The sequence below is a fragment of the Triturus cristatus genome, chromosome 4_1 (genome assembly GCF_964204655.1).
Source record: "Triturus cristatus chromosome 4_1, aTriCri1.1, whole genome shotgun sequence".
In the NCBI taxonomy this organism is placed as follows: Eukaryota; Metazoa; Chordata; class Amphibia; order Caudata; family Salamandridae; genus Triturus; species Triturus cristatus.
In genome coordinates, this window is record NC_140585.1 from 1,104,707,736 (window position 1) to 1,104,730,556 (window position 22,821).

A 22,821-nucleotide genomic window follows, 5' to 3' on the forward strand; every position below is an offset into this window, starting at 1 on the left:
AGAGTTCCTGGCATCCTTAAGTTCAGCCCCCCACCCACCCTTTTCTATTCCAACTACGAGTCCCTACCTGGAACGAGCACCACCGTCACCCAATGATCGGAGGATGGCCTGTGGTCCCCAGGAGTTGACTCGCCGTTGTCCAGAGTCCTGTGAAGGTGAGGGGCTGGGGAGCCAGCGACGCCGCTGATCGGGTGAGGAGAGTCGCCGCAGGAAGGAAGGGGGATGGGGCGTGACAGGCCTGGAGGCCGCCGTCCTCAGGTCACATGGAAAGGGGCCGAAGCGCCGCCCTCCGTTGCCTGTAGTTGTGGAAGGCCGCGCCCCCGCAGGCCGCACTGCTTCTGAAGGCGGTGAGCGCGTATCTCCCTAGGCACAGAGTTAATGCGAGACAGCGCCCGGCTGACAAGAGGCCGCTGAGGTGGGAGGCTCAGATCTGTGGGGAGTGCCCGAGCGAGACTTCCATTACCAGAGGGGATCCACCAGCAGGGTATTCCTCGGGGGAGGGGATCGGTGGGAGTGCCAAGATTTTCGCCCTCCTCCCCGTTGAAGATAGCACCTCGCCGGCGAAGAGAGCCCCGTCATTTACAAAGAAAGGGGTAGTCAGCTCCAGTTCCGGCTGGACTTCTGGAGCGGAGGACACCGGGACTGCACAGTAAGCTGGGCTTTGGAGGAAGGGGGGAAGAGAGTCCAGGAAAGCACGCAGCTACGGACAGTTAATGTACTGATTATGCCCGATTGGTCCCTGGGAAGCCAGGTTCTAGAGTAATAAAACGGGTACACTGACCCAGACATCTGTGAGATTGAAGCCTATGTATTATGAAGCTGAAGTAAAGTGTTTGACATAGCAGTTAACTTCTAGAAGCCGTAAGAGTTCAGGAGCAATGCCTAAAATGTAATACATTATTGACTAGTGTTAAAGTAGGTCACGTGTACATGGCCTAGAGGTCACCAGTTGAAGGCCAGTAATAGAGTAAACCTCTCGCTTAGCCTTAAATGTAGTAGTCGAAGAATTGACGACAGCAACAAGGGCCAAGAGGTATAGCGGTTGGGGGAGCCCATTGTCAAAAGAGCATTGTGTAGACTGAGTAACCAACTGATGTCCAGAGGGATGTAAATGTTTTGGGGAGCGCGTTTGTGAGGATTTAAAGTGGCGCTCCAGAGGCACAGGGCTGGGTTGTAACAACAGCGGGGGTGTATGACAATGCTATACTGAAGTGACAAAGGGAATTTTTACTGTCAATCTAAATGTAATTAAATGTTACCTTCTGAGATATGAATATGTTTAACCACAGTTGAAAAGATAAGATAGCAAGCGCAACATGTTAACGAGTATAGGCCTTCCCACTTGAGCCAAGCTACCCCCGGATCTTAGGTCCAACAACGCACAAGGGATTATACACGACTCCACAGCAGCTGGACCATCCATATGTCACCTTAAAGTTTAAAGCCATAGGTTGATCATTTAAAAACTATTTTAAATAGGTAAATGCACTACTAGTGAATTGTACTTGAAAATTAGCACACAGCGCCACCGTGTGGTAGAATAATTAACATATCTAGCTGTTTAGAAACCAAGTTCTGCACTTCAAATGCGTGTCTACAAACCTCTCATACTGTTAAAAGTATCTGTTGCGGATGTTAACCTCATAATTGGATGTTAATTACAGAATTAACCTAATTCCTACTCCAAAATAAATTTCGAGCTGTTCGTTTGATTCCCCGTGGCTCCTTTACTTCCAATTATATTGTCTTTGCAGTTCAGTTTACATCATCTTCGTAGCACGCAGTGCACCCACAAACTCTGTGTTTTTGTGTGAGGACTGTAGCTACTCTCCATTAAGAGATAGTTATTTATCAATTAGCAAAATTGCACATCGTTACTTCATTCATACAGCACCTCAAGCTCAAGTCAAAAGAGTTTGCAAGGCCTATGTGAAGCCTATTATCTATCCCCCAGCACACACAATGATCAATCAAGTGACATCAGCACATGCTTACACGTGTATATATGCTATGTGCAATGCTACAGATCACAGTAATGCATCAGTCTCAAGATCAGCAGACTCTCGGGGTGTTGCATAGATAACATGGACCTGATTGGCAGCACTGGCATTCTTTGAAGCATGTTGCTGGCTGCCTTCCAACTCATTAAACATTTATTTAGATTGAGACGTATCAGAACCATACAACTGGGTTCAACTGGGACAAGTTGTTTGTAAGTACTATCCCCACTTCAATCCCCAGATTTCCAACTGAATGACAATGGTTTTCTATTGGCTTTCTTTCTGCATTCACATATTTTGGTGGTGAAGGCATTATTCCTTATCCCTGATGCCCAGAGCATGTTACATTCCTGTAAGGCTAGAACCAAGACTTTTTGTTCTGCACATCAGCTATTCCTGACTTTGAGTGGCGACAATGCTGGTTCAGATGGGCCTTGGACCATTGTTTTCCTCCAGAAACATAACATCTTCATCACTCACTGATGATCCCTGGACATTTAAGGCCATGTAACGTACCACACATCATTATAGCAATGTTATTTTTCTCTGGCTTTCTCCCAGTATTTAATGCTGTGTTACATGGATGACATGCATTCTGCAACAATGACTGTTACAGCTATTTTCTAAAGTGATGCACAATTTGGTCTGGAGGCCCTCAAGAGAGTTTGCCTTTGCAGATCTGTTGATGCTGCCTTCTGTCTGTCTGTCTACTGGGAGAAAGCTGTCGATCTATGGGCTACTTATCCCCTACTCGTCGCCAGTTATAGCATCCTACCCAGCCCGGGCACTCGCCAGTGACTATGCCTGGAGAGTAGTGATACACGTCTTTATTCTGCAGCGTGTAAGCAAGAACTCAATGTTCTAAACCTGCACTCACTTCATTACCCTCCAATGCTTACGTTACAGGCCTATGGAGTCCATTAGCAACCAAAAGAGTTCCATCATTCTTTATTTACACAACACTACAGTTGCAAGGCAGAAAAGGTAGATACAGTAAATGGTGGATGGGAGGGAGAAATGATGAAAAGATTGTTGGATGAATGGATGGAAGAGTGAGCGGAGGGATTGATTTATAGGTCAATCGATTGATGGAGGAGAGGGATGGTGAAAAATTGAAGAGTTGCATATCTGGATGGGTGAAAGGATGGATGAAACAATGTATGAATATAGGGAAGGGTGAATGCATGGATATAGTGAAAGGATGGCTGGATAGATGCAAGGTTAGATGGGTTAAAGTATGGATGGGTCTTTAAAATGATAGAGGGTTAAGGAGAACGTTTCCATGGAGGTAGAACTCTTGTTTCATTCACTTTGTGCCAATATCATCATACGCCCCACTGCCCTTTGCCATCTGCTAGTTTGAAATTTATTGGCCTCGTTTCAGACACTGAATCGGTGATGGTGAGTAGAACGTAGCTTCACCATTATTGCGGCATATTTCTGTGACTGTTACTAATTGGTTTTCACTGTGGCTCAACAGCTGTATTAGCAGTTTCTGGTAACGCCAACTATATGGGCGGTGCCCATCTTTGATAACGGATAGCTTGCCTGTATCCTAAGACTAACAGATTCACCATACATATTAATTATCTTATCCTTTTTTGGGGTCATAGCAAACAGCAGTATAAAGATATAGAATCTGCACAAGCTTTAAAATATAAAAAAAATAACACCTTTAATGAAAGAAATAACTTTTCTCATTTATTTTCGCAGACAGCCAACGTTTAACACACTCAGACAGCTCGTCTTCATTGGCCATGGAAAGGGAGTCCATTAAAGCACTCGACCTTTCAGAAAATGAACTGGAGATATTCAGTTTGGTAGATCAAAAAGGCTCTCTCTTGGAACATTTGGAACATCTTGAGAAACTGGAGTTGCATCAAAATTCGCTTGAAAGCTTTCCAAAGAAACTATGTGAAGTAAAGTATATGTCTTCTTTATATGGTGACAATTTGAAAGTTGTGATAAAACAATCTGCCTTCGACAAAACTATGGCCATCATACTACTCATCAACTTGAGTTCTCTAGTAGATTTTATATATTACTTTAGCACAAAGATTTATTATTTGCACTTAATTAATGTATATATCATTCGTGTGTTCTTATATAACATTGGGAACCATGGGGATGGCCAATGGGTGCTTTTAGAAATAGCATATTTGCTAACATGAGAAAGCCGGGCTGTAAGCTTTACCAGGATGGACATGCTCAGAACCCGATAATGAAAGTGGTTGTCCAATATTCTTCACGCTCTGGTGAAGCTATGGGGTTATTCTGCTACTAAACATATTGTTACTCTTAGTCATTTGTGTTTATTAGAAAAGGTTTTTAGTAATGTAACAACTTACTGGATATTGTAGTAAAAGTAGGGCTGCTAGAAAGGCAAATCATAGAGGAACAATTAATAGAGTTCAAAACACATGCGTGGGCTGGTCTTTGTCCTTCTCACCCGAAAACTTGTGCACCACTCCTGCAATCGTAGCTCACAGTCAGACATGCCTGGCTCAGGTCTACATGGTTTTCATCAAATGTTCAAAATACGTAAATGAATTGCCAAATGACATTTGATGGGGAACAAAGCCAGTTCATCTGAGTTGGTGTTGCGCCATCTCTTCTTGACCACTTCATTCCTGTTTGAGCTAGGATTTTCGATCAGATGCCCCAAATCTTACCTTGAGCCCTCCCAATGCCTATTGTTAATTAGGGCTGTACTGGATACCAACAGACTTCGAGCCTACCCTCTTCCACACTCAGTCTGTGACTAGCAGGCAATCATTTCACAAGTATCTTGAATACCTGAGCTAGTAGTCTCAGTCGATGTCATCTAGCCAAACACAAGTGGCACCATCACCCAGGGTAGTCCAAGAATTTTCCTCTTTTTGGAGCACACCTCAGATGGACCTATTCACAACTCAGAACAATGCTCATTGCCCAAATTCTGTGCCCTCCAGTATCCATTGCAGGGAGCATTGAGGGGTGAGTTTTAGAGGTTTTGGAAATTTGACCTTCACTATGAATTTCTTACCATATCGTTAATTCCTCGAGTTCCAATGAAAATTCACAAAAACCAGGCTCCAGTAATTCTAATGGACACAGATTGGCAGAGACTTATGAGGCACATAGTTCAATGGCACTTCGCTGTAACAGCCCTTCTACGTCTACCAATCAGAGAGAATCTGCTGTCTCAGTAAGGAGTACAGGTTCTGCACCCCCATTGACTGGGGTAATCTGAGCTACTTTCAACTTACACCTGAAGTTGTGGATGTGATGCTTTCTGCATGTTGCCCATCTACAAAATCTATATACTCCGAAAAGTTTGAACAAATTTGTTTTCTGCTGTGCTAGTTTAGGTAAAGATCCTCTGAAAGCATCCCTCTCCAGTGTACCACAATTTGCACTGCTCTCAATGCAACAAGCCCGTGCAGTAGGTTCGCCAAAGGGTTATCTTTCAGCCTTATCAGCATTCCGTTGTATACCTGACCAGCCGTCCCTGTTCATGCGTGTTGTAATTGCCAGATTCCTAAAAGATTTGATCAACATGTATCCACCGACACCTTTCACCATGCCACATTTGGGTTCTGAATCTAGTTCTGATGTTTCGGACAGAAACTCCTTTTGGACATTTACATGATAGCCAACTTACACTACTAACCATTAAAACTGTTTTCTCAGTAGCCATCACATCAGCTGGACTTGTGAGCGAGCTTCAGCTCCCTTCTATTCATCTCTCCTTTACGTGCTTGTTCCATGGCAAGTTGGTACTGCAAACAGAGGTTACCTTCCTGCCTAAAGTGGTGTTCTCATTTCATCCAGGGCAATCCATCACATTACTGACCTTTTATCCTCTTCCACATCTTTCTAAAAACCAAGAATGGCTACACAGATTAGACCCTAGAAGGCCTGTGAATTATTACATCAACTGTACTAAGGACCTTAGATCAGATGACCAACCTTTTATTGGTTATACAGGATCAAAAAAAGTTAAAGCGATACAAAAATGTACAATTTCCAGATGAATTATTTTGTGTATCAAAATCTGGTATGCCTCACCAAAAAAAACCCACCTAAAGGTATAAGACCTCATTCCACTAGAGCTAAATCTTATACACCTGCATTAGCAAGAGGTGTAAATGTGGCAGACATGTGCAGAGCTGTTTCATGGTTTCTCGGAAATATTTTTGCCAAGGATTACTGTTTGGATTCTGAAGTATGAAGAGATGAACACTAGCATTTTTCTCCACTCCCTCCTCCAATAGCTTATTGCTTTGGAATGTATTCAAATGCGAGGAATCTGCTGGTAGACGTATCCACTAAAAGAAACAATCTTTCTGATGTATACTCTATCTTACTGCTGATTCTTCACTACCTTTTCCTACAATTCCTCCTGTAGAGATAAACCATTAGTATTAAATTATATACTTTTAATATCTAATCAAATTAATTCAGTTCGCTCTAAATATTTCAAAAGTCACGGCAAAAACAGAGTAGAACCACCATCATGATGCTGACCCCAGGCTATATGAATCCAGTGACTTCATCACAACTCTGTGTTTGATGTTAGAACAGAGTCGCCTCCATCTGCCGGCATTAGAGAACTATTATGAAAGTTACCCAATCCAGTCTGCATCTTGTAGTATTAAAAGGTGAGAAATCTGCAGGCTGATAAACCTAAGGTAAGGGATGTTTTCCTCATGTTGTCAGACCTGCTAATGGTCTGGTGAATTTAAGCAAATACATTTGATTCCCTTGGATACCTCATTATCCTACATGTATGTTTCTTAAATCATACCTGAGGTCAGAAAAGTAATTTCTTTGGTCCAAAAGGAAAAGGTAACACAGTTGGCCATGTGTTAAAACTGCTCAGAGTAGAAATAAAATGGGGCAGGCGCCATTTGGAGGCGTTGAATGGAATGGGATATCAGGATTCATATGACTGGAATATCTAGCCTGAGATCATCATATTGTAATAGGCAGTTGCGTTTGAGAAGCAAAATTGAATGTATAATGTAAGAAGTCACTTACTCATCCTATTGCAACTGACCATGAGTATTGGCAAAGGTAAACAGTGGGGCATGATGCCATATTGTCAGATAAAGGTGGTCTTGTGGGAGATTCAAAAGGAGGGGTAGATGGATATATAATGAGTGTAAGTTGATCAGATTGCCATTGTGCTGGGCTGAAAAGTAAGCATTTTGGTCGCCATTTTGGGCTGAATATCTGATGTATGATAATATAGACTGAGTTGCAAGCTGGAACAGACTGATAGCCTTTTACTTGATAGCCTTTGTTAGAAGTTGGTTAGAAATCTGATAGGATTTCTCTCCAAGGTTGTTACAGTATGGTTGCCCCCTTGAAGTACTATCCAGCGTATTGTAGCAACATCTGTGGATGTCTGTTTCAAGTCAGATTGCTGGTAGCTTCTTGATTCCAGTCTGTCTCTGTCTATCCGTTTTTGTGCTTTTTCTTTGTAGACTTCTGGACTGCAGTTGTATCTAGTTCGTAACAGTTCTCCTCTTGGGGTAGTTTAATGGTGCTAGAAGGGGGATAGCTACTGGCTATCAATGTGGAGTTGGCCGCAGTTTCTTTTCTGAAAAGTTTCATTTGAATTTATCTTTCTTTGATCTATGTGGTGAGGTCCAGGAAGTCAGTCGAGTAGAGTGGATGCTGATCCCTGCCAAATACTTAGTATATCATGTATATATCTGCCCCAGAATGTGACATGACTTGCTAAAAGGTCTGAGAATAGGTCATACCATAGCCAGACGTTTTCTACCCCCCCCACCCCCATCAGTATACATACACATAGTAGGGCAAATTTAACTCCCATTGCAGACCCTTTCATTTGAAGGTAACAGTCTTGGTTGAAGCTGAAGGTATTGTGAGACAAAAATGAAGCATGTCAAGTGTCGTAATGTTAGATTGCATAAAATGAATTGATTTAGTTGACAGTGCCTTTTTAACTGCTTGGACACCATAGTCATGTTTAATAGATGTATAAAAACTTGCTTTGTCAATGGTAACTATCATATTTTCACCCTGCCATTCTATATTGTTGAGTTTGCCTACGATGACCTCTGTATGCTAGATGAATGAGGGTAGGGTCTTCATCAGGGGCTGTAAGTGATACGCCATGTACTCGCCAATGTGGAAGCAGATAGAGTCAATATTAGCTGCAATTGGGCATCCATAGGGAGGAAACCTGTTGTGTGGATTTTGAGCAGGAGATAGAATATTGCCATCATTGGGTGTCCTAAACAGATATAGTCTTTCTCTTCTAATGTTAGTAGTCTATTGGTGTACCACTGTTCCAATTTGTTTTTTATATGATTGAATCTGTTTTGTGGGATTGCTAGAGAATTTCTGATAGGAGGTAGTATCTGTAAGTTGTTTTTTTGCTTTCATAATGTTATCTTCTAGGTATAGTATGACCACATTACACCCTTTTTCAACCTCTTTGACAATTATTTGTGCTGATATTAAAGGGCAGGTACTTTCTTATATCTGGCAGGCTCTTTTTCCAGGTCCGAAGGACAGCTATATAGAATAAATCTATTGTATATCCTTGTGTAAGTTGAACGGTAACTGTAGATTTGGTTTGCATGACGTCTACATTCATATGTAAGGTGTCAATTCCCACTTTGTGGACAGTTTCTGGAGTTGAGTCACTAGTATCAGTGACCAAATCTGATAGAGTGGATAGAATGTGACTGTTCTCAACCTTTCTCACTGAGAGGACCAGTATTCTCTTGTTGAGGTACATTCAGTTGTAAAGGTTTATAGTGGAAGAATGAGGTGAGTTTCAGTTTCTGAGTAACTATAGAGAGATCTATTTTGGTTCTGATTGGGTCCCAGTATGCTGTGGGGCAGAATGTTGGACTCCGGTTGATGATTCTAATTTGATCATCTGTTAGGTTGGTATGTGAAAGAATCGAGCGCCAAGAAACAATTAAATAAATCCAGGGCACTGGTCTCCCTAGCGTGGAGATAAGGGGCAGTTGTCACCCTATCAAATTAATGTAGCAGCCTTTCGTTAGGATCAGGCAAGGGGGTGGACACTGGTCACCCTGGAAACATTTAAGGTCACATAGTGCTGCAGTCTGCATATATTAAGGTCTTAGTGACGGATCGCGAGAAACATTATCCATGCCCCTTATCTCCACGCTAGGGAGACTAGTGCCCTGGATTTACTTAATTGTTTCTCTACATGCCAGAACAGATGCATACTGGGTAAGAAACATTTTGCTTATGTTAAGTATACACAATATCTCAAAAGATTGCTTCATTGGAGATGTAGAACAATGTTTTCTTATTGACTAGAAAGTCCTGATTGGCACAAACACAAAAAAAATTCTGGGGTCACCCTCAGTGCTCTGGAGACTGTATCACACCTTTTATTCTATCCACAGGGCTCTCATGAGCTTTCACTAGTACTAGCTATCTTTTTCCTCAGACATAGACCTGTGTATTTTCCTTTTACCCTCCCTGGGGAGTTATGAATAGAGGAGATTTGTTTGACTCTTGGGATAATGTACTACTAGATCACAAGTTTTAAAACGTTCACTCTTCCCTTGGATCTCGCTGCAAGTTGTGCCTCCACCTCCCTTTTTTCCTTGATACTCTGCCTAAATTCTTTATAGGTACTATGAGCACAAAGTTGACAGCGCAGGAGACGGCTGTGGTTTTAAGGCTCTGGGATTGCTACAGCTGCTGCCATTCTCATTGCAGTTGTTTCACACTCTTGTGCATCTAATGACACTAGAGGATGACTCTGAGGCAGCAGTCCTTATGATTTAAATGGCAGCACTGGTACGGATCCAGGACCGAATCCTGACTTTGGTCCTGGCTACTCCAACTTGGCTATCTGCAATGGATGATTCCTTCATGGATAACTTCACCAAGCCCCCTCCTTGCACGAGGATATGTCCGGGGGAAATGCACAGTGATTTGAAGACCAACATTGGTGAACACAAGGACCAAAATCCTGCTAACCATTAGTATGCTTTAAAAGTAATTGCTTTGAAAGCACTGTGAATTGACATCTTAGTGCCCCCACTAAAGAATGATTGCATCTAGCCTTAGTGGTCGCAACAGCTCCCCCACTTAAGCAAACTGTTGGCATTCAGCAGCATATGCTCATGCAGTTTGAAGGTTTTTAGGAATCCAATTGCTGAGTCTGCCATCTCAAAACCATTGGACATAAGTAACGGTCCCGGGCTCTCTCTGTTGATAAAATGGCACTGCCAATAAGCCAAAAGAATCATTGTATACGGACATGAACTTAGTTTTCCGATATTAATGGGCAGCATCCCCGATTAGGCATGTACCATATTGCAGTCTATAAATTGTAGGGGAAATCTTCACAGAGTTGCACATAATGATCTCTTAGTTGTCAGTAGATGGCAATTAAACTTAAATTGCAGAATTAATTAGCAAAAGGTTTGCATTTTTGTGTTTTAAATTCTGATTTGAGTAATTCTTTCAAAGACGTTCTTCTGTTATGGCACTAACTGAAACTTTCTTTTATTTTAGACTTTAAAATGCTTGGTGCATCTGGACCTGCACAGTAACAGGTTTACATTGTTTCCAATCAACATTTTTGAGATGACTCATATAAAATACCTTGACATTTCTCGAAATGATATTGGTCCTTCTTTGCAAATATCTCCAAGCATGAGATGCCCAGCTCTTAAACACCTCAACCTCTCTTACAACAACTTGACAAGTATTCCTGAATGTATTGGGAATGTTTTGGAAAAGCTTCAGGATCTTATTTTGGAAGGGTAAGAGCAACTTTGAAAAAAATAAATGGAATCAAAGTATACTAATATTATTGCATGTGTATCAGTATAGCTCTGATTGTGTGTGAATTAGGGGTGAAAACTTGTCAAATAGTAAATTATTTGGGTGCTCAGCATGTTTCTGAAATGAAAGCAATTTTAGATTTTTGGAATTTTGAATGAAGAAGGAAAACTTTCTTCCTTAGATGAGCAAAATCAAAAGCATGTGTCAAGGTGTGTGCAGTTGTTGTACGTTTTCTGCAACAAAACTTTTCATCACTCCTCCTCTGTTTCTGAATTAACCCATCCCAACTGCCCAATTCCAGAGTGGCGCCCACTACCAGGTCTGCAATCCAATTGGTTTGCCTAAGATAACCATGACACCAAGATCACATGATCGAAGCTCAAGACTGGTCATCTCGATGGCAAGTGCTATTATACTGTGGAGCACTATATTGTTATTATGTCGGGTAAACTTCCGATTGCCCTTTTTAATTTATTTAATTTGTACCCATACCCTATTTCTTTACTAATTAAATCCATTAGGTTGTTTGTATTACCTACCTATGCTTTAACTGTTTAATGTCCCATTATGTAGCTGTGGCAACCTTGTGCCCTTGATGTAGTAGGTTTGACTTAGTGGAGTATACCAAACCCAAGGAAAACCAAAAAAGCTTCTTTCAGGCATGGATGCAACCTTGGAGCTCCAGCCCTGCCTACATATACCCCCAAGAATTGGATGCCCAATGTTGGTGGTCCACTACTGCTTGTTCTTTAATAATGAATCCTCAACCCCATCTGACTGTATGATTCCAAGATAGTGACTGTTGCCTTTTCTGCTATAGAGTGGGCCTAAGATGAACACCTGGAAGCAATCAGGTGAAGAGGCCCACTTCTATTTTTTTTAAATTGCTGCTGAAAAGATGCCCACTTCTTCTTATCACTTCCCAGGTCACCCTAAAAAATAACTCTCCTCCGTAGAGAAGATAAGTTCAAGTGCCTATAGTGAGTCCCCTGTTTAGTCATACATGGATTTGTAAACACTCACAAGTATACAGAAACCTTTATTGTTTACTTAATTAAAATCATAACAAAAAAGTTCACAGGTGGCTTATACAGTATGTTCATGCTACAGCAATTGAAATTAGTGGGGGGGTTTTTGTTGCAAAAAAATACTAAAAATGGGTAAATATGCTGTAGACATTGCTAAAAGCAAATCCAACATCGAAGCTAAAGTGCAGTAGTCAAATCTAAGAATATAATCTTTGTAAGTACTAAAGTACAAGACTGGCGTGAATTTAGTTGGCAATTGTAAAATATGATCTCAGTTATTAAGGCCAACAATAGCAAATTTACTTGTTATTTGAATAGTCAGTTTACGTCAACTCAATGAATTTGATTGCGGCAATTTGTAAAAATATTTGGCTGTTGGGGCGTGGTCTGGCATCAACCAAGATGGCGGCGTAGCTCTCCTGCTCAATCTGGGCCCTCGGTAAAGTCCGTCATATCCTGCATTCCTCCAATAGCTGGGGGTTTAAAATATTGTCACTAATTCCCCGCTGGTGCCCTGGAGCGGGGGGGTTGTCCTTGACCCCTGATGGTGTGGTGGCTCGGAGGTGGCAAAGAGAGGCCTGACCTGTAGTCTGCGACTGGCGCCTGAAGAAATAGGGGCGGAGTCGCGTAATTGCTTGGCCGGCCCGCAGAGTGAGAACCCAGGATCTCCAGCACTTGAGATCCACGGAGTGTGGCCGGTGGCCAGTGCTGCTTCCTGTGCCCCTGTTCCGGCTCCTGGAGGTCGGGCCGTCTGTGATTCTCCGGCGGTGTGCTCCCTAAAGCCTGCCCTCTGCTGGGGTGAGCCCTCCGGAGACATAAGTGTTGCTGAGGAGTGGCCAGCAGTGGAGGAGCAGCGAGTGAGGTGAGCGGCGGAGGAGCTTCATTTGGCCGGTAAGGAGTGAGTATGGGAGCACCCACGTGCTATGTCCTTCAACCGGCGCTAGAGTGGGCCCGGTGATTGAGGCGCGCTTTCAAGGCCTGTGCACATACTGCTTGGCCCCAAGTCTCCCTCACTCAGGATTGCTGTGTAGGACTGGCGACAGGCCCTAGAGTCGGCGCCAGGGGTGCAGCTCCTGGGGCCATGTGGACTGGGTGACTACCTGTTGCCTCTTCTCCTCTTTGGAGAGCCTGCCGATGCCTGGGGGACCAGGCTGATGCAGTTTGTGGATTGAGGCCGGACATTAAGAGATAAGGGAAGGGGTCCTCCCTGACCAGTCCGAAAGTGGGCTCAGGGGTGTCTATGGGCCCTAGACCTCTGTGGTGCCTCTGTGGGATCAGAGGCTGGAACAGATCAACGTGGTCAGCAACGGGTGGGGAGTGGTTCTAGTGGGGGCCCCGTGGACACAGTGGACGACAGGTGTGCCATCCGGTTGGGGTGAGGATCTCTAAGGCATGAAGTGTGACGATCTCCCCTGCGGGTCCATTCACCAAGTCTCGTCTGGGAAGTGGAATAATCTGTGGCTGAGGTGGGGCAGAAAGGAGAGAGGTCAGGGGGATCCTTCATTGACTCCTTTGGGACTCTCCAGCTGTTCCTTCATCTTTGTGGGTGCTCAGTCACTCCTGGTGCCACAGGTAAAAGGGATACCTCACCTTTGAAGTACACACCTGCGATATCCGGAGATCATCAGCAAGCCATGGTGATGGCATGAAGTGAGCCTGCCGTGTGGTGTGTAGCAACTCTGTGCTCCCGAATAGCGTGAATTTATCATGACAAAACCAAAGGGGGCCCCGGCTGCTGTGCAGTCTAACAAATTGGACAAATATGCGGTCCCGCGTCAGTTGGCGTCCGAGGATAGGGCTCCTGGGGACAAGCCAACCAGAGAGGAGCCATCCGTGGGCTCAATTATGTCGGCGATCCAATTCTTGGGCATGACCCTGGAGACGGAAATCGACAAAGTCATAATTGAAATGAACTTAATGAGGGCGGACATGTGGAAAACCTGGGAGAGGCTCACAATGGCTGAGGAGAACATAGGGGAGCTTAAATCTGCGACACGCAAGTTGGAGTAGCCCATGCAAAAATTGGCGCACCAACACAAGCTGATGGCCCTGTGGCTGGATGAGCAGGAAGGGAGGGCCCGCCGCAACAACATCAGGGTGGTGGGAGTACCGGAGGGCCCAAGTATGGACCTCTTCATTGAAGACCTCATCCTGAACCACCTTAAGCCTAAGAGGCTGTCCACTCTGTTTACTGTCGAGAGAGCGCACAGAGCTCCGATCCCCAAGCCGAACCCCGGGGCTCCTCCACGGATGATCATTGTGCGTATACTGAACTTCAGGGAACGGGATGCAATATTGCAGGCAGCACAAGCGAAAGGCGATCTCCCCTACGAGAACTCGACAGTACGGTTCTTACCGGATTTCACTCTGAAGGTGCAGCAGGGGAGGCGTACATTCAATGGGGTGAAACGTGCTCTTAGAGAGAAGGGGATCAAATGCATGATGCTCTACCCAGCTAAGCAGAAGGTCCTGGACAATGACAAGTGCTTGTTCTTCACCTTGCTGGCAGAGGTCCAGCAGTGGCTGGATGGGTGTCCCCCCGAACACGCAGGCGCCGGCATGCAGTGGACTGGCGAGGGAGTCGTTACCGCACTCTTGAGTCTCCGACTCGACACAGAGAGGGGAAAGGTCAGAATCCAGATCCATGAGCCCCTGCTCTGGAAGCCCCGCGAGCGACACACTGTCTCCTGGAAAGTGAGGGACGGGGTTCCCTTCTGCAATATAGTACTTGGTTTTCGAGGAGATAAGGTATAGACTGTATGTTGTTGCTACGGGGCAGAGCTCAGACTTGTGAGAATATGAAGTTCGGGACACCGCTGAAATGGCCGATGTTACGTATGCTCCAGCTTTATTATATGTCGTGCGGTTGGTTTGCGGGCCCAGGAGAGGGCGCTAGTGGTTGGTGGTGCCAGTCAGCCCTACTCTAGTTTTTTTGTTCAATAGGGCGACAGGCGCTCTGCTATTGGGGATGTGGGTAGTTTTAGACCTACAAGGCAGGGTTGCAGGGTGGGAGGACATTGTTAAGGGTTCTAGGGGTTTCTTTGTTGTTCTTGGGTGGGTTCTTGCGTCAGAACTAGCGCTTCCACTCTTGTGGCATGCGATAGGGTTACACTGGTCTGATATTGCCGCGCGTAAGGGGTGGGTCGCTTTTCGCTGGAGGGAGGGTGGGGAGGTCATAAGCTAGCAACATGGCCACACGACCCGTTAGAAAGTTGTCAATCCTTTCCTGGAACGTGAATCGCCTGGGGACAAAATTATACATACCATGGTTTTGCAATATCTGTACAGGCACTCACTTGACATTGTCTTCCTTCAAGACACGCACCTCAAGGGTAATAACTACCTATCCCTTAATAGGTATGGTTATACACTACAGGCGCATGCTGGTTTTGCATCAGGGTCTAGGTGTATGGCCATTCTTCTTAAAAAAGGCGATGCCTTTGGTAATACTCAGTTGTATAGTTCTCAATTGTTAGATCTAGGATAATTATATACCTATAGAACTGAATTCATTCAACATTGGTGTATTACAAATTATACCTTATGCATTAGTCATATAAATGCGAATCAAATCAGCATAAATAAAGAAAGCAAAATACACAGAAAATCAATCAAGAAAAAGCAACGGGTGTGTAAAAAACAGCAAATTTTATATCAGTCAATGATGTCAAGGGTACTGGAAATAGACAGTTATACAAATGTTGGAAGGAAGTGGTATAATCAATTGTTCCTTCACGTGAACTACATCAAACACTTTTTCATAATAATAATCAATAGTTATGTAGAAAACAGTGTGACAGTCGACGTTTCGGTCTTTTAGATTTCCATGCTGCCCGATTAATCGCTGGTAAACCGCCAGTATTATCTGAGTAAGGAGACGTACCTTTTGAAGTGAGACTTAAAGATTACTCCTTCTATGTGATCAAAAGCCACCCGACTTTTTGATTTGGTTGCAGCTTCAAAACAACTACTGAAAATTACCAGTATTATTTAATCGAGGATACGTGCGTTGTTGAAGTGAGATTTACATATCACTCTACTCCCATGCAATCAAAGTCCATCCGATTTTTCGATTTGGATAAAATTCTTTAAGGAATAAGGGGTCAATTTTTAATCGACTTGTCCTGAAGATGGTCTTACGAATGGAAATCTAAAAGACCGAAACGTCGACTGTCACACTGTTTTCTACATAACTATTGATTATTATTATGAAAAAGTGTTTGATGTAGTTCACGTGAAGGAACAATTGATTATACCACTTCTTTCCAACATTTGTATAACTGTCTATTTCCAGTACCCTTGACATCATTGACTGATATAAAATTTGCTGTTTTTTACACACCCGTTGCTTTTTCTTGATTGATTTTCTGTGTATTTTGCTTTCTTTATTTATGCTGATTTGATTCGCATTTATATGACTAATGCATAAGGTATAATTTGTAATACACTAATGTTGAATGAATTCAGTTCTATAGGTATATAATTATCCTAGATCTAACAATTGAGAACTATACAACTGAGTATCTAAATTAATCCCTTGAAGGCATTCTTCTACCAGTACATCTAATTTTACCCAAGCCCTCAAGGGTATATTGGGTTGTCCATTTTTTGTATCAGCCTTTGGTAATACAGCGCACATGGTGCGACCAGCTGGGACGTTATGTGGCCTTATCAGTAACTTGGTAAGGTGGTAAACATAAGCTAGGTATATATTCCCCCGAGACTCCAGAAGATTACTTTCCCGGACCTTAGTAAGCTCATACTGGACTTCCCCCCGGGGATCTTGATTTTGGGGGGTGACATGAGCGGTACGGTGACACCTGACCTGGATAGGGGCCACGTCCACTGCACACTTTGGGTTTGGTAGATCCCTGGCGATCCCATAACCCCAGGTCTAGACACTACACTCATATCTCGGCTTCCCATGGCAGTGGCGCACGGTTGGATTACATTTTCACGCACACTACCTTGGCGGGGCTGTTTCAGGGAGGGCGTCATATGGCGCGAGGTATATCAGATCATTCACCGGTTGCAGTGCAGATTTACGAGGGCCAGATCGTGACTGGTCCCTTCCTCCGAGATTGGATCCCTTTCGGGATCAGGATTTACGAGAACGCTTTGAGGAACGCACGGAACAATACTTTGCCGAGAATGCAGGCTCTGTTAGTTCCGCTTGTATTCTTTGAGAAGCTTATAAGGTGGTGGCGAGGAGCTTTGTGCAGACAGCGGCAGCGCGCAACGCAAAGAAAAACTAGCCCAGTGCGAGGAACTTGAGCAGGAGATACTTGCTCTGGGGCGAACGTTATGCGCGGACACTGGGGGACTTAAGCACTCGCTCAAACTGAAAGGAAAATCCCTTCGGGACTTGGCGGAGAACGTGGCTCGGGCTCACGTGATTGCCACTCAAAGACAAGAGTATAATTTGGGCGATAAAGCCAACAAACTGATTGCATGGCTAGAAAGGAGGGATAGGAGCCGCAACTGGGTTTCTGAGATTCGGTCTGCAGAGGGAACGCAGGGGCGGCACCGGGGCGGCCCTGACAGAAATTTTCGCCAAATACTATGAGAATATTTACCAGTCCCAATCCACATGGGTGGAATCGGATTGTGCCGCCTTTGTGCGTGACATTTCTCTTCCGTCCCCTGGGTCGGACGACAGGGCTGCGCTGGACACCGACTTCCATTTGGAGGGATAGAAAATGCCATGCGCGAATTGCAATCAGGGAAATCGGCTGGCCCAAATGGGCTGCCCACGGAACTGTTTAAATGTGTGGTGGGCAAGCTAGCCCCCTACCTGCTCGATATGTTTTGGGTGGCATTTGACTTGGGTCGTCTCCCCAAAGACACGAGACTGACGACTATAGTAGTACTCCTTAAGAAGGGCAAACCGCATGACCTCGGCAGGTCCTACAGACCTATCTCCCTTCTGAACTTTGAAGCCAAGGTTCTAGCCAAGATTATCGCAAACCGCTTGGGCCCTGTTATACAGTCCCTGATCCACCCAGATCAATCTGGCTTTATGCCACATAGGAGCACTAGGCTCAATCTGAGACGCTTATATGGAGTCATGCATATGACTCAAATGCAGCCAGATGTCCCGGACGCTCTCCTTTCACTCGACGCGAGAATGGCGTTCGACATCATCGAATGGTCCTACCTTTTCGCTGTGCTGGAGAAAGTGGCCCGCTGTTGCAAAAGTGGATCCGGTTGTTATACACTGCTCTGATGGCATGCGTTAGGGTCAATGGGTTCGTATGCAGGGCATTAGCGCTACACAGGGGGACTCGTCAGGGATGCCCACTGTCCCCGATGTTATTCGCGTTGGTGCTGGAACCTTTAGCGACGTGGATCAGGAACGACCCAGTGGTAAGCGACATTGATATAGGGGGAGGGCTGGAAAGAGCGCATATCTTTGTATGCGGACGATATTCTCCTCTATGCGCACAGGCCCCATCACACATTTCATAGACTCATTCATATTATAAGATCTTTTGGTTCCTACTCTGGGTATCGCTTCAACTGGGACAAGTCCTTGGTGTTTTCTCTAGCGAGGGACCCTCCGGTTTTGACCTCGGCATGCTCAGAGATGGTATTGCAGGATAAATTCAAGTATCTGGGTATCTGGGTGACTTAGTCGGTGGAGGAGTTCATGCAACTCAATTTACATGGGCAACTTGCCAGATTACGCGAGGATGCGGAGCATTGGAGGGGGCTCCCGATCTCCCTTATGGGCAGGACGGTCCTTTTTAAAATGATGGCCCTACCGCGTTTACTCTACGCTGTCCAGCATACTCCCTACCACATCCAGGAAACGTTCTTTCGAGCTATCGAGTCCGAGCTATGCAAGTTGCTCTGGGGGTTGGGGGCGGGGCAGTCCCAGAATTGCGCTTCAGTAGCTACAGAAGGGGGTGTATGAATGGGGGCTGGCAGTTCTGGATATTCGAATATACTATTGGGCCGCTCACCTCATCAATGTTAGTGGATGGGTTTTTTCCTCGCTCGAGGAACCAGCTTGCAGGTTGGGCAGATTGGCACTGGGTGCCCATAGCCATCTGGGTGAACTGTCCCGCCGGGGTAGGGGCTCTGTACATCTGCCACCACACACAAAGACGGTTATTGACATTTGGCACAGGGCAACTAAATTGACGGGGTGTGAATTGAGAATCACGGAACAGACTCCACTGTGGGAGTGAGATTTTCTGACAGATGTGCAGTGGTTACAGGGTTTCCGTAAATGAAGCCTGATCGGTATCGACGTGCTTGGGGATATCTGGAAGGGTGGTAAAATGGTGAAGTTCGATACCCTACGGGAGGGCTTTCGAATGGGTGACGGTGAATTCCTTAGATATGGACAGTTGCGCTCTGCACTACATTGCCATTTGAAAGAAGGGACTACGATTCCAGAATATTCCTCCCTAGAGGATAGACTTAGTCCTCTTAGACCCCATGATCAAGAAAGCGGTATCACTTACATACAAAAACCTGGTAAACAACTCTCCGGCTGTCTGGGATCCCTGCGGGAGGCCTGGGAATTGAACGTGGGACTGTTGGAGGATGATGATTGGGCGGAGGCCTTTCAAAGCCCCAGAGAAATAGCTATCAGAGCGCCCTTTAGGCTTGTTCAACTCCGCATCCTTCACAGGTCTTATGCCTCGAGGATGGTGCAGGTCCGGATTAATGGGAGTGGTTCTGAGTTATGTGCCAGGGGTTGTGGCGAGAAGGGGTCATTCTTTCATATACTTTGGGCGTGTCCCAGGATTCAGAAGGACTGCATGGGCGTAATTCGAATAATGGAGGCTGTAGTGGGCGAGCAGGTCCCAATGGAGTCAAGGTGGCATATCCTTGGGGTTACAGGAGAGATCACAGGGCCACAGTGGGCCCTGCTTTGGCTGGCCTTAGTTGGGGGGGTTGCATAAAGGAACATTGTGCATGCATGGGGGCGGCGGAGCCTCCGACAGTAGCAGCATGGCTGTGCGATATGGACTGGTGTCATAACGCAGAGCAGGTGGTCTATCAAAGTCGTGGATGCCCTCTCAAGTGGGAGAAAACATGGGAGGCCTGGACAGTGTATAGAGGCCATTGATGGGGCTCGGAGGGGACGCCATGTGGGCTATCCTGTGAAGTGTGAGTGACAAACCCAATCGGTCTGTGTCCAGAACTGCGTTAAATGTACCTGTGCACTACATTGCACTGTATAATGATGACTGTGTACTCAACATAACTTGTATATGTATACTGGGATTCGCTTGTATCTGAAGCCCGTTTTCTGGTTCAATAAAGAGATTTTTAATATATGGCTGTTGTTATGTTTTCTGTTTAAAATTGTTTTACCTGTTCAACCGCCAATGATCTTGTAGGTGAAATAACATATTTCACTGTTGCAAAAAAAAACAATTTCAAGAGCGAGTTACCATACACTGATCATATCTAAAAACAAGTCCAATGTCAAAGATAAAGAGCAATACTCATTACTAGAAGCATGTCCTATGTGCATACCAAGGTGACAAGTTTTTGATCAGATAGGTTTATGCATGGCCAAAGCAAACCCAGTTGTATGCCAGCACAGTGATGGAAGCATAAAGAAGTAGTAACAATTTGGTTGTCAGGTTGATTTGTACAATGCTGAGGCAAATCATATTGGAAGTCAATGCCATGATGAAGGCATGAAAGAAAACGGGTTTGCATTCATAATGTGTCAATCAGTGCAAGGGACTTTGACTGTCATGATGGGCCCTGCACTCTGATTATCAAATGTTTAATTTTGTCTCAACAAAAGCGAAAAACTTCACAAGCCTACACCTGACAATAATATCATCAGGTTTGAAACAGACCATGCTCCAAAAAGGCATCCATCAATAGTCTTCCCCTTTCCTTCGTTAGTGCAGGGCAGATGCAGATGTTGGAGATATCCAGCAGGGTTGCAAGCTATGTCGGGGGCAATTGTGTCGCAGCTAGCCTGGTATCTATGAACAATAAATAATCTTGCCACTGAGTGGGATTGGTCTGTGTAGGTGCAGACACTCGTGCTGAGTTGGACAACTGCACTGTGTGCTCTACGAATAATACCCTGCGAAGGTCAAGCAGCCATGATTGTATGTTGGGTCCCAGTTGCTACTTCCAGGACATAGCTATTTTACATTTGGTGAGGCCCAGGGCTAGATATAAGAATTAATTAAGGCCTTTGCGAGAGGCACTACGTTTCGTAATTCCCAATACAAAATGAGTTACATATTCGGCAGGTAGTATGCTATGTAGGGCATTGTCTGAGCAATATATGGTGTCCATCCTCATGTAGAGGTCATGAATTGCAGAGGAGTGTGAGTAAGTTCGCAGCACAGGGTGCCTGCTTCACCATGCGTCATGTAACTGCATATTGACTATTCACTCCCTCATATGTAGTGCTAATTTAATGGACTATGCTCCCGAAAGTGGAGGGCGAGATTGGTCCAAAGTGAGGACCTGTACACCATTGAAATCTCCACCCCAGTATGTAGGTACTGTGGAATCTGTGAATAAAGACAGTGTAATTGATTGCTGTTTGACCTGAGTTCGGGGCATAGAGGGATATCATTACCACTAGGGCTCCATTTAAGAGGCCTTCTAGGGTTGCATAACGGCCTTGTGTGTCAATTCGGGAATGCAGTATCTTTAACGGGACACCGGGTGCCACCCATATAAGAGCACCCCTAGCATATCCTGAGTATGTGGTGCCCAAGACCGTGCCCCTCCAATGCTTGCGGAGGGGCGCAAGTGTTTGCAGGGTGAGATATGTTTCCTGTAACAGTGCTAACAAGACCTTGTGGCTATGCAAATATTGATACACCTTGTGGCTTTCGGTGAAACCCGCCAGGCCACGCACATTCCAAGTTAGCAGAGTATAATCACCATCTATTTGGCAAAAAAAAAGTAAGCAAACACAGGATTGCAGTTTAAGCCCCTCCCCCGGTAATGGTCTGTCCCCCAATCCCCCGACACCCATCCCCAGCAACAACAAAATGAGCAGTCAGCCCGTACTCTCCGTGCTACGTGGAGAATTGGACAGATCAAAACAAACAATAAAATCCCCCAACATCTCACTCCAGGCCGACTTGCCAACGGGAAATTGGTCATCTGCACTGAAATGCTATTTCAGCATCCCACAGGATCTAATTCCATTGAATTGAAATATAAAGAAGCAGAAGGACAAAAAGATCAAGAAAAAAAATTAAAATGAGAATAGCGTAAGAAAGGAAAAGAGAAAGAATAAAAGAGAAAAGACAAAGGATTATAAGGGTGCTGTATCGGCCACTTAACGCTCTCCGGGGGGATGGGGGCGCAGCAGGTCAGAGTGTTGCTGCCGGTTGCCCGCATTTTGGAGTTCGAGCCGGCAACGTTCTTGTTTACAGTACGTGGTTCTGTTGTAAGTTCTCAGAAATGTCTCTAAGTGTTGAACCAAGTTCCTCAGCAGACTGCGGGGTGAGAGCCGGGCTGCCCCTGATAGTGCGGCGTGCTGTGTGGCAGTGAGAAGTAGTGTCCGATCCGTTGCTGTGTCTGAGTCCAATTCTAATCTTTGGGGAGATGTGGGGCTGCCGATGTGTTCCGCTGACTTTATGGCTTGTGCATGTTCTTGGGCCAGCTGGGCTTTCGTTGTTAGTTACATTCTACCCCTGCCGCGGCCCTTGCGCGGACCCACCAGTTTCCACGCTTGGCGAGAATCCGTCATCATCGTGGGCGGTGTGTGTGCGAGTCCATGCTGATCCATCCAAGTCCAGGACTCTTCAGGAGTGGCACAGAAGACGGTGTTGTCTTTATGGCGGGTACGTAGCTTGGCTGGGTATTGTAGTGAACATTGTATTTCGTGGTCTCTCAGGCACTTCTTGACCTCCAAGTAGAAGAATCTGCGGCGCTGGACCGACAGGGTGTAATCTGGGTATGGGATCTAGTTACCTGCAGAATGTGGATGAGCTTGTTGGACCAAAAAGAATTTTGAATTCTTGCCCTGGAGGATTTCC

The 22,821-nt window shown here is 45.1% G+C and overlaps 1 protein-coding gene across 1 annotated transcript in view; it reads left to right on the top strand.

Moving 5' to 3' along the window:
- The window catches only part of LRRK2 (leucine rich repeat kinase 2), a 1,602,077-nt gene that overhangs the window by 527,382 nt on the left and 1,051,874 nt on the right, over window positions 1–22,821 (top strand). Inside the window, exons 23-24 of the mRNA XM_085654107.1 lie at window positions 3,714–3,919; window positions 10,530–10,780. Of these exons, the coding sequence (XP_085510233.1) occupies window positions 3,714–3,919; window positions 10,530–10,780 (457 nt within the window). The remainder of the gene's footprint in view (window positions 1–3,713; window positions 3,920–10,529; window positions 10,781–22,821) is intronic.